The sequence below is a fragment of the Helianthus annuus genome, chromosome 8 (genome assembly GCF_002127325.2).
Source record: "Helianthus annuus cultivar XRQ/B chromosome 8, HanXRQr2.0-SUNRISE, whole genome shotgun sequence".
Taxonomy (NCBI): domain Eukaryota; kingdom Viridiplantae; phylum Streptophyta; class Magnoliopsida; order Asterales; family Asteraceae; genus Helianthus; species Helianthus annuus.
In genome coordinates this window covers 118126709-118139266 of record NC_035440.2, presented here as the reverse complement: position 1 = coordinate 118139266, position 12558 = coordinate 118126709, and the positions used below count along the sequence as shown (strand labels likewise).

The 12558-nt window shown below is 32.2% G+C and overlaps 1 protein-coding gene across 1 annotated transcript; it reads right to left on the bottom strand.

Annotated features, from left to right (window-relative positions):
* Positions 1–852: 852 nt before the first annotated feature.
* On the bottom strand, positions 853–2757 carry LOC110873821 (bidirectional sugar transporter NEC1). Its single transcript, XM_022122832.2, has 6 exons — positions 2580–2757; positions 2246–2282; positions 1947–2157; positions 1691–1852; positions 1470–1589; positions 853–1362 (listed from the first exon to the last, which is right to left on the bottom strand). The coding sequence occupies exons 1-6, from the start codon at positions 2626–2628 to the stop codon at positions 1042–1044; spliced, it is 900 nt and encodes a 299-aa protein (XP_021978524.1). The 5' UTR covers positions 2629–2757; the 3' UTR covers positions 853–1041.
* Between the last annotated feature and the right edge of the window lie 9801 nt (positions 2758–12558).

Sequence of the window (12558 nt, the reverse complement as noted above, 5' to 3'; positions counted from 1 at the left end):
GTCTCTTTCCAAGCTTGAAGAGCTGGTAAATCCGGTGCACAAGACGTTCACATGTAAAGCGTCCATCGGGCCAAACTTGAAGAGTTATTTCAAAGAAATTTACAACGTTTAAAAATCTGATACGCTTAATTGTATCGATCGATTATTAAGCACAAACTGAGTTGAAGACATAATCTTTGATGCAAAAGTAATATCAAACATTATAACCAAACACTCTTTTATATCGCGGATCTGATAGGTAAAAAGAATATAAAATTTGAAGAGTTAAGGTCTTATTAGATAACTTAATGAACAGATGAATAAATGAAATCCAGAATCAAGCATTTTACGATAAAACGAAATCAAATAAAACGCGGAAATTTAGTGAGAAATCAATGAAGCTAAAATCAACACTCAGATGAATGAGTTTGGGTTCGAAAGTAGTTAAACAAATCGCCTACCGTCTTACCCTTGTAATTAAACGGATCAAAATTCATGCCATTTTAAGTTGAGTTTCTTTGTAGCGGAGTAGTTAAACAAATCGCCTACCGTCTTACCCTTGTAATTAAACGGATCAAAATTCATGCCATTTTAAGTTGAGTTTCTTTGTAGCGGTTTTGCATTAAACGTATGTATATATGGTTCATATACAATTTGCATATATACCTTATATGTATCACTCAAATAGCAAAATCAATTTGCTTATAATTTATAAAACTAGTATAGAATAATATATTAAATATGATTTTATAAACTCAGTAAATTAGCTACCTAAAGTATTGTGTAAAAATAACAACGTAATTATTAGTTTACTCAATACACAACATATTTAAAAAAAAATACAAATACAAGGAATTGAGGAACAATTAAAAGTTATTAAACATAAACTTCATTTATTCAGAATAATCACGACACAGAAACAATAGGACATGGGTTAAATACCTAAACATGGATAATTTAATTTCAACTAAATGATGGATAGAGAAAACCTAATAAAAGCTACATGACCAATCATGAACCATGCACAATTTGAATTCTTCCAATACCAATTATATTGAGCTCTCATGCAGCTACCTCTATGGTGGTCACATGAGGTTCAACAACCAAACGATCATCGACAACGTTGTTGTTCTCATCTAACTTCGCGACAACAGGATTAATCGAACACATTAAGGCAGCACTTAGCTTCACGATATCAACGATTTCTTGATCTTTGTTTTCTGGGATCTTTTGTTCGTCAGCTTTGGTGTTTACTTCTATTCCAGCTTTGGTCTTTATTTCTATTCCGGACAATTTTTCATCGCAAACCGGCTTTTTGTTTTTGTAAACAAAGTAAAGGATGATTTGGAGAATGCCAAAGGTGAATCCAAGTACATTTGGAATCTGTAAAACATATATACAATAAGAATGTTATACAGTAAACTACAAACAAACTTTTATTAAAATTTTGTTCACAAAGATGAGTTAATCTCTTATATTCTTTTACATACCGCAATGTTATAATCACGAAGAAGCAACCCATAGAAGAACCATGTAACAGCATTGAGTGTTAGAGCAACGGATAGTAGAATGGGCATGTATTCCACACTTTTTGTTTTTATAACTTGTCTCTACAAAAAAAAATCAAATAATTTATCAGAATATATATAACAACAAACAAAAAAATGTATCGAATTTTTTAATTTGCATGTACATATGTACTTGTACATACCACAACGCCCATGGGTGCAACGAAAACACACAGAGCGAATACAAGGCAAATCCATCCAACTATTGCAACACGATTGGCTCCGCTAGCAAGAAATTGAGTAAGGCCGACAATCAAACCGAAACCAACAACTATCATCAACCCGATTAACTTCAGGCTCTCGATCTGGATAAATATGTTTTCGTTATATCTCTTTCAATAACAAAAGCCAACATTTATTATTACAAATTGGCAAGATTAAAAGGTAGTTATCCCATACCCTAGCCTTCTTTGGTGCGTAAAAGATGAAGAAGCAAAGGTAGAAGGTTTGAATGAAGCACCCAACTGAGTTGATGGTAATGAGTAGCATAGCATTGGACTTGAGCAATGCGTAATATATCCACAGCATTGCGCTAAATAACCCCACGACATATGGAACCGATTGATACCCCTCTGCCGATTTCCTTTTATAGATCTTGTAAAACGTCGGCCTACGATACAATTAAAAGTATCAGCCAGCTAGAACCTATTTATTAAGAAAATACAAATGAAAGATGTATAGCAAATAAGGAAGCTTACAATGGGGATAAAAACACCATGAATGATACAACATTGCCTACAATATATATAAGAAGCAAAAGTTAGTAATACAACATGAAAAACTATATGATGATCTGACTTATATCATAAATTATATATCAAGAATGCCTCAGCCTATGTCCACAAAATTCCACCAATCAACATTGGTTTTCTTTATAAAAGAAAAAAATGGTAAAATATATTTTAATTTGTATGTTTATAATAATATGCATGCTAATGTTATATTTTACATGCATATACACACAATAATATATACGTATAGTGAAGCTATTTATATAGAGAGAGAGATAGAAAGAAAGAATGTGTTATCTACCAAGAAGGCCAAATGCAAGAGTAAGATGAGCAAAGCTTCCTACAGTCATCTTCCCTGTCAAGTTTACACACACACTCAAGACAAAGAGATTGAGAGAAAGGTAACCCTTTTTCTCTTTCTTGTTTAGTTCTCTCTCTCTCTCTAGCTCTTAGTCCTGATGAGTGGTGTACATAAAATGGTTGAATGAAGGGTGTATATATAGGGCAATAGTGAGGAGGGTAGTGGCCATGAGGCCCTCTACTGCATAGGGTATGTTTCTTAACTTTAAAGTTATTAAGAGAAAAAAAGAAGCGAAAATTGTTGTCAATATTGAGTGGACGTACGTACCCTATCGTTTACAGGTGTTCACTCTTTTCTACTTCTCTACACAATCACTCGTTTCCTACCTAAACTTTTTTTTTAACTTGCTTTACATTCAAACCCTTCAATTATTTTTAATTATTTGTTTCAAAAGCACAAAAGGTATTTTGGTCATAGAAAGTTACAACTTTGCCCTAAGATGTGTTTTAGGTTTTTAAAATATATTAAACCATGATACTATGAAAGATATTTGTCGGTTAGATTTCATTTGGTTCTAATAATTTTCTATGCACCAGTTCATGTTGTCAAAATCCTAATAAAAACAAGAAAACGTTATGATTTCTTACACCCATTAGTCCCACGGATACATTCTTAGAGACATCTTTAACTAGACAACACTTGCTTATAAGTTTAACAGGAAAATATGACTTGACAGAAGTTTAACAGGCAAATATGACTTGACAAAATTGTTGTATACAAAGTTAGTAAGCATGTAAACAGACAGTTACAAGTTTTTCATAACAATTCGTAACCCAAATCGACTATGTGCACAATTTAGGGTTTATGTACTATATAAAATTTAGTGTCGACACCAGTCAAGCACATCAATATTTAGATTGGTGAATTTGGTGTTTTGTTGTTATAAACTCTCGTCCGGTTCAAATATTAAATCGTTTAAAATGTTATACCGTTAATTTTTAACTCTCCTTCGGTTCAAACATTATGCCGTATTTTTTTTAACTCTACTACTGTTCGAATATATTATACCATATAGAGGTCTCATTTATGGTATCTAGTCAGAGAGATAAACCCTATAGAGATAAACCCTATAAACCCTATATTTTTTTTTTAACTCTACTCCTGTTCAAATATTAAATCGTTTAAAATGTTATACCGTTAATTTTTAACTCTCCTTCGGTTCAAACATTATGCCGTATTTTTTTTTAACTCTACTACTGTTCGAATATATTATACCATATAGAGGTCTCATTTATGGTATCTGTACATAACGTATATAAGGGTCCCACTTGGATAGGCATCAACATGTGTGAATATACACACCCTTCGTAAATCAACAATGAAATTAATTAAGAAAGAGTTTCATTTTCATTTGGCTTATAAAAACATGGTATACAACAGTGTACGGCTGAGTGGAATGAGCGTTGTATTGCTATTGTCTCATATACATTAAGGTTGTATTGTATAAAATAGTAGTATTAATATTTTATACAGTATCAGTCTATAATACAACTAAGACAAAGCCTAATAAATTAAGGTTCGCCTACATAATACTTGAACTTTATAAATCTTGCTTTTAGGGAAATTTAATAATTTTGGTTCTCAGCATATGCTAATTAACAAGATACAACATTAATAAATATAAATGAAAAATCAGGTTCCTTTCCGGAATAAAGGGAAGACGCTATTTGACGTATTACTCATCACACAACTAAAAGTGTTGCTGAATATAGAAAACAAGAATTCAAATAGTAGTAATTTAATGGAATGATGACAAAATACATATATTTGGACATGTAAAAGCTTGTTCAAATAAGATAAAAAAGATATTAAGTGAAGTTAATTACCTATACGGCTAAGAAATACGCATAATTCTGTCATCAATTATGTTTTGGTATGCAGAGCTGACTGGACTTATTTTTTACTTTTTTTGTTACAAATTTATACGTAATTTTATTTGCCAAAAAAAGTACCTATTACTTTACGTATATACTTTATTTTCTTAAAAAGCTTGTTAATATATTAGAAGATATTTCTTCCATCGAATATCAAGTTGATAAATATATCGGTAAGTCTTGTCTATTATAATTATCATCGTAAATTTACACTTAAGTTATTATTTTTATGTCTATTATATCAATTCAAGATGACATACATTTGATTTTTAATGTTCTAAAATAATAATGATTCTAGTGGGATACTATGAAAAGAAACACTGATTTTTTTTATTAAAAAAACAGATGCTAAGGATACTGATAAGCATTTAAATTGATGATCTTAGATGTTGACTCATACGTATGGCCAGAAAATTAAGAAATATTATATGTCAATTTGAAAATATTTATGGCAATGAAGTTCTTTTGAAAACTTAAAGCAAGAGCAAGTCCAACAAAGAAGAATTAAAGCAAACCGCACCCTCAATGAACCACAGCCAGACAACAAATCATGTTTAGGTTTTAAATATATATTACAATCTGATTTTAATCTGTTAAATTTAACCACATATGTACTTGCTCATATATTAAGATTCTTGTTTAGAGAACTGTGGAACCTTTTGATTAAAAAACAAAACTTTTTTGTCACAACCCATTTTGCATTCCAAATATACTTGCAGGTTTTGAGGCTCAAAACTTAGAGAACCATCATACCACCTTTGACCAAGAATAGAGACTTGCTTATTACCTCCCATTTTTAGGGTGGGTGTATCTTAAGCTCTTAACCAAAGGCATGGTCTGTGTCACCCACTATCTAATCTTTTAGGTATACAACTCATATATTCCCAGTTTTGCAAGTTTTTTTTATCTTCCTTTAGTTTTGTTGCCTTTATTTGCATCCCTAGAGACAAGCATTCATTCATAAATATAATTATGTGTTGGACCAATACAATCGTGCCATGTCAGCATCAATAATACAAGGTGGGGTATTTCTCATTGATCACTTCCTTGACACCTTGAGTGCTTTGATTGAACATAATATACAAGAAGTACAAAAATGGTAATTAGCTAATCCAACATTTAAGGGTAATTTCTCAATTCACAAGTTGATACATGTATTGAGATGTTTGAACTTTTTACCTTATAACAACTCATGAATTACGGATTCAGTTAACAATCACAAATCAATTTAGCAAGAATGAGAATCTATGTGTTAAACTAGAATGAGGTTCTGGATATAAAATCAAAACAATCAATAATACCAACAAGTCTATTACATGACAGTGAAGGTCTTTAAAATTAAGATTGAAGAACCCTTGAACTATGAGAAAATATCATAGTGTGTAAACAGATGAAAGAAGGTTTTATATCAACTTCACGATGGAATGAATCACTACGACACACTATTATCCGTTTTAATTGTAACTTGAGTCTCCGTAGCGAGATTTTGGATGACTAAGTCCCTAACTTATGATAAACGCTACCATATGAGTCCCTAATGCTAACGGTGTTAGTTTATTCAGTTAAAAACTAACTGAAATGGTGTAAGACAGTCATTTTACAATTACTTAACCCTATTAACAACCACACACCCTCCTATATCTTCTTCCTAACACCTTGAGTGCCCAACCAATTCCATCTCATTTCTCCTTCTTCCCCGTCTTTGTCGATCTTCTTCTTCCACTACGTCAAAAATGGCCTATGGCCATAGATTTCCCAAAACCGGCCTATCACACATTCGACTAAATATTAGCTAAAGGTCAATTATAATATTTTAAAAACTTTTAGCCACACATTTTAGTATTAATGTGGCCATTATATAACAATTAGTTACCTTTAGCCACACTTAAGAAATATATGTGACATTTACTAGCCATAACTAAATATAGTGGCCAAATGTGACTAATTGCCACGGTATTTGTTTGATTTTTTTTAATCTATGTGACCAAAACACATCTTTTCGAAACCGTTAGCCACACTGTCAATAAAAATGTGACAATTACTAGACATAGTTAATACTAAGTGCCACAATATGTTTTTAATGATGTGGCTAAAAGCTAAAACATATAGGCACTTACGAGTTTGTGTGACCAAAGAGCATTGTTTGTTATCCAATTAGTAAAATAAAAAACTAAAAACTATGAAGTATTTTATGGTCATGGTTAAAGTATTATATGTGACTAAAAGATTTCAATAGTGATTTGAAAATAATAAACATATGACTATTGGTTGTCTATTGTCACACTTAATTAGCTTCATGTATTTAAATGTTATCAACTGTCATTGTATTATTTTGAATTTTTATTTATGGGACATCTCATCTAAACCTTTAGTCACACATTTTGTGACATTTGTGTGCCCAAATGTTACCAACTACCCTGGTATGTTTGCTTTTATGTGTGGCTAAAAGTTTGAAATGGTCACGGTAAAATGTTTTTGTGTGGCTAAAGGTAATAAATACACACGGTTAAACCCTTCCCCGCCAATTGCAATGATGATTAAACCATCTCACATCGTTGGTACCTCAGCACGGTAAATTGAACGTCCCGGTGGAAATTTCTAATGATGAAATTAGGGTTAGCATTGATGGCACAAATTCTAGTATAAATAACCCACTTTTTCTCAGATCGAAATCAACTGACCATTTCTCATTCTCATAAATCAGCTTTTCTTCGCCCCCAAAATAAAACCTAACAAAATTCACTCAGAAAAATACAATGGCCGATGAAATGGTTGTTGCTTGGTGGTATACTGAAAGGAAATTCTACTTGCTGATGAGCGATAGAAGTAAAAGAATCTACTACTCTTCCAAAAGTGTGCAAGTAAATTGTCAAGAACTGATCTTGAGGAGGTTACAACAGTTGGACAGACCTCAAGGAAGCGATAGTGAAGAAACCGACAAAGAAGTAGTCAAGGTAAGCTCTTGGGAGTTCTTGTCGAAAGAGTTCAAGGTGTTGGTAAGCTGGAGCAATGGGATGTTGAAGAACACGATCTTGGTTTTCTAAAGGAGTTTTCTGACCTTCAAATGTTCAACCAACTTGAAGATCCATTTGGTTTACATCTTGAGAAGCTTTTGAAGGCTCGGGTAGTAGTGATAATGGTGGTTGTGGTAGTGGTGGTTGTGGTAGTGGTGGTAGTTGTAAAAAAAGTTAATTATTTTGATAATACAATATAGTATTTTGTTATTTCTCTGCCCATTTCTGTTGTTTGTTTTTTATATTTCTGTTGTTCAAATATATATATATATAGGGAGAGGCTCATGCGAGAACCACCCTTATTGTGAGAACCTTGAAAACCAATGTGAATACAACCTAAAATAACTAACAAAACCTAAAAAACCTAACCCCCACCCCCCAAAAAAACCTAAACCCCCCCCCCCCCCCCCCCGCCTAAAAAAAAAAACCTAACCCCCCCCTCCAAAGCTAAATGCTAAAAACTAAAACCCCCAAAAACCTAAATAAAACCTAACCCCCCCCCCCCCCAAAAAAAAAAAAACCTAAACCCCCCTCCCCCACCCCCCAAGCTAAAATGCTAAAAATTAAACCCCCAAAAAACCTAAAAAAATCTAAAAAAATAAAAAAAATCTAAACTTTTTTTTTTAATATTTTTTATGCTCAAATCGCTACTTTTAGTGGCCAAAAAAAGTTTTTTTTTTGGCTTAAAAAATTAGCGATTTTTATATAAAAAAATATTAATTTTTTTTTTTTGTGATTTTTAACTATTTTTAGGCATTTTTGGTGTGTTCACATTAGTTCTCGCGGTTTTCACAATAAGAGGTGGTTCTCGCATGATCTTCTCCCTATATATATATATATATATATATAGGGAGAGTATCATGAGAAAACTACATCTAAATAAGAAAACTAGAAAACTAACTAAAAAACCCTAAAAAAACTAAAAAAATATACCAATTTTTTTTATAATTTTTTATATATAAAAAAAATTTAAAAAAAAAATTTGTTGTACTGCACATGTGCATTATATGTGTGCTACACATGTGCATTATATCCGTAATAGTGCACATGTGCAATACAACAAAAAAAAAATTTTTTTGAAATTTTTTTTTCCATGCATAAAATATAGCGATTTTTTATAAAAAAAATGTAAAAAAAATTTGGTATGTTTTTTAGGCTTTTTTAGTTAGTTTTTTGGTTTTCTCATTTAAACTAGTTTTCTCATGATCCATCCTCTACATATAAAACTAGTTTAAATGAGAAAACCAAAAAACTAACTAAAAAAGCCTAAAAAACATACCAAATTTTTTTTTTATTTTTTTTACAAATTTTTATAAAAAAATCGCTAGTTTTTGTGAATGGAGAAAAATTTTCAAAAAAAAAAATTTGTTGTATTGCACATGTGCACTATTACGGATATAATGGACATGTGCAGTACAACAAAAAAAATATTTTTTTTTGAAATTTTTTTATATATAAAAAATAGCGATTTTTTATAAAAAATTGTAAAAAAAATTGGTATGTTTTTTTAGCTTTTTTTAAGGCTTTTTTAGTTAGTTTTCTAGTTTTCTCATTTAGATGTAGTTTTCTCATGATCCTCTCCCTATATATATATATGTGTGTGTGTATATATATACACACACACACACACACATATATATATATATAGGGTGAGAGCTGGCTACAAAGTTTATTTTTCTTACAAAGTGTAAAAAGTTATAAAAAAACACAATTTCAACCATAAAATACACTCGAAACCCACAAATAACAAAGTGAAGATTACTAAAACGCCATATTTGTGGATTTTCTGTTGTTTTTTTGGATGATAAGGCTTTGATTACCGAATGACTAGCATTAATGTGTTTTATGTTGATTATCATGTTGTGTTTTATATTCATAGTTCTACAATGATGTGTTTGAAGTTTTTATGAAATGTTAGGATTTGGATATTGTGTTTTAGTGATCTTCACTCTCTTATTTGTGGGTTTTGAGTGTGTTTTATGGCTGAAATTATGGTGTTTTATGACTTTGTACACTTTGTAGGAAAAATGGACTTTATCCATGAACATGCATGTATATATTAATTATTAGAATTGCCATTTATAGATTGGTAACCTTTTAGTTTTGGTATGTCTGATTTAGATCTAATGGTTGATATTTGTGGTTGGTTGATGTCTGTATCGGCTAAATTATGATTGTATTCAATTGTTGATGTGTGTGGGTTTTTATGTTACTGTATTATATTGTCATTTATAAATTGGCAATTTTGTATGATATCTAATTTGGATCTACTATCTTTTGTATGTCAAATGGGTCAGCACAACCACTTGGTATGATCAAATGGGTTAGATTGTAGATTTATTGGTTCTATGGGTCAAATGTTGAGTATGCACCCCAAACGAGTCTATAGGTTTGATTACAGTAAGATCATTTATGCAGGTTTAGTTCTATACAGGTTTTGTTAAACAAGGGTAAAAATGGTGAAACTCCTGGATGACACTACTTGGCTTAACAATTGTTTCTTTATTCTTGGAGTTTTGGCTAAATGATTAAGTAACAAGATCAATTCACATAAATACACTATTAGTTTTGAGAATTGCTTCTTTAGCCCCCGGTTTCTTGCTAAATGATTAAGTATCATGATCAGTTCACACAAATACACTAAATGAGTAAGTCACCACAAATTTGATTGATATTTACAACACTATTACAAGAAAAGTGACCATTTAGGACTAAATTATGAGGGAGTGATATATCAGTCTTGGATGCATTGTATCTGGGACTAATTCATTAGCTACGAATTATATTATTGATTGATTTTTTTTTGTTACTGATGTCCGTGACTAATAATCAGTCCTTAATACTTTACCAACTTATCTGAGACTAAATTTTAGTAACAAATATGTTTGTCTAAAAATTATTTTGGAGGGAAACTTATTGGTTACTGAAATTCAGTCCCAAATAAGTGCCTCCATTATAAAAAGGGCACAATTTTATTGGTCACTAATATCCAGCCACTAATATCTTGACAAATAAGGACTAAATTATGATGGACTGGTCAATTAGAGTCTCAGATACATAGTAAATGGAACTAATTTATCAGTTTATGAATTGTATTATTGACTTATTTTTTTTGTGTCTGATGTTCGTGACTAATAATCAGTCCTTAATACTTTGCCAACCTATCTTAGACTGAATTTTAGTCACAAATATGTTTATCTAAATATAATTTTGGAGGGAAACTTATTGGTTACTGAAATTCAGTCCCAAATAAGTGCCTTTAATATAAAAATGACACAATTTTATTGGTTACTAATATTCAGTCACTGGTATCTTAACAACTAGGGACTGAATTATGGATCACGGATTTTTGAGTCTCGGATGCATGGTATACGAGACTAATTTGTGAGTTACTGATTGTATTAGAGACTGATTTTTTTGTGGCAATGTTTGTGACTGATAATCAGATACTTTGACCACTTGTTTGAAACTGAATTTTAGTCACAAATATTTTTGTCAAAAAAAATATTGGGTGGAAACTATTGGTTATGGAAATTCCGTCCCAAATAAGTTCCCCCATTAATAAAAATGACACAGTTTTGTTGGTCACTAATATCTTGACACCAAGTAAAATGCACGGATAGTCCCTATGGTTTGTCAAAGTAACACCTTTAGTCCCCAACTTTTAGAAATTACACTCATGCTCCCTTCGGTTTGTTCGTTTGTTACTCGGATAGTGTTTAGAGTAGATGGGAGTTAGTTTTCTCAGTTAAGTTCATATAAAATGACAAAAATGCCCTTAATATAAACACATATAAAACTAATTAAAATGGGGTCCACCACTCTATTCATCTTCTTCAGTTACACCAAACCTAATCCGCACATCATCTTCTTCAAAGATCACCCACCACCACTTCAAAACAGATCTACCCACTACCTCCACCACCATCAACAACCTCCACCTGTAAAGTTCCACAAACAACACTTCAGATGCAATAAGCACATCAGTTTTGTGTCCAATCTCGAACACTAAGGAAACTGTAATTTGTCGCATTCTCTCCTCAACCGTTTTATCCACCCTAACCGTTTTATCATGCCGTAATCACTATCAGCGGCATATGATTCTTCTTCCGACGACTCCGACAACAGATGCGTCACCGGCGCTGGTGAAATCATTCTGTTTAGAGTGAGAATGAAGGTTGATCCGATGAGGAAGAGTGTGAGTTTGAACAAACTATCGCAGTATCAACAAACTCCGATCGATTCATCCGACGTCGCCGCCGCTGCTGACGGTTACGCCTCTGCCGATGACGCTGTTCAGAATCAATCCAACGGTAGCAGAGAATACAAACGAGGTTCGTTTATCATGTTTTGAAATTAAATCGGTTAGAGTAAGTGAATCGGTTTATTGATAGATGAAGTAAATCGGTTAGAATAGTTTGAATCGGTAGATTGATTTATGCAAATACAAATTACATCTTTAACACTTTCTTTATGGCATCTTTAACACTTTCTTTATGATTATCATGTTACTACTATACCAACATAAGAACATTAGGTTAAAGAAGACAAATTTGAGGGGAAAAGGGGGAAAATTAAACGGTGGCTATAATAAAGATTTGAGTAAAATGCCGCTGGAGATGATTAGAGGAGTCGATAGAGGGTGTTGATGGAGGTGGTTGGAGGGTGTTGATGGAGGTGGGTGGTTGAGGGTGGAGGTTGAAGATAAGTAGGTGGTGGGTGGGTCCCATGAATAAATAAAAAGATTATTGTTTTTCTTGAGTAAGGGCATTTTAGTAATTTTACATGGACTTAACGGTGAAAACTAATGGCCATTCACTCTAGGGACTATCCGAGTAACAACTTTACAAACCACAGGGAGCACGGGTGTAATTTTCAAAAGTTGGGGACTAAAGGTGAAATTTCAGGAAACCACAGGGACTATACGGGCATTTTACTCTCTTGACACCTTATTTGAGAGTAAATTCCAGTCGCAAATATGTTCTCTCCATTTAGCTTTTCAGATGGACACTTACTGAGACTAAATTCTAG

Bases quoted from the DNA above. Each gene is read 5' to 3' on its own strand.
- LOC110873821 (XM_022122832.2), bottom strand. From the start codon at position 2,628: ATGACTGTAGGAAGCTTTGCTCATCTTACTCTTGCATTTGGCCTTCTT. The intron at 2,158-2,245 runs GTAAGCTTCCTT...ATTGTATCGTAG, and splicing joins ATGGTGTTTTTATCCCCATT to GCCGACGTTTTACAAGATCT. The intron at 1,363-1,469 runs GTATGTAAAAGA...TATGTTTTACAG, and splicing joins TTCGTGATTATAACATTGCG to ATTCCAAATGTACTTGGATT.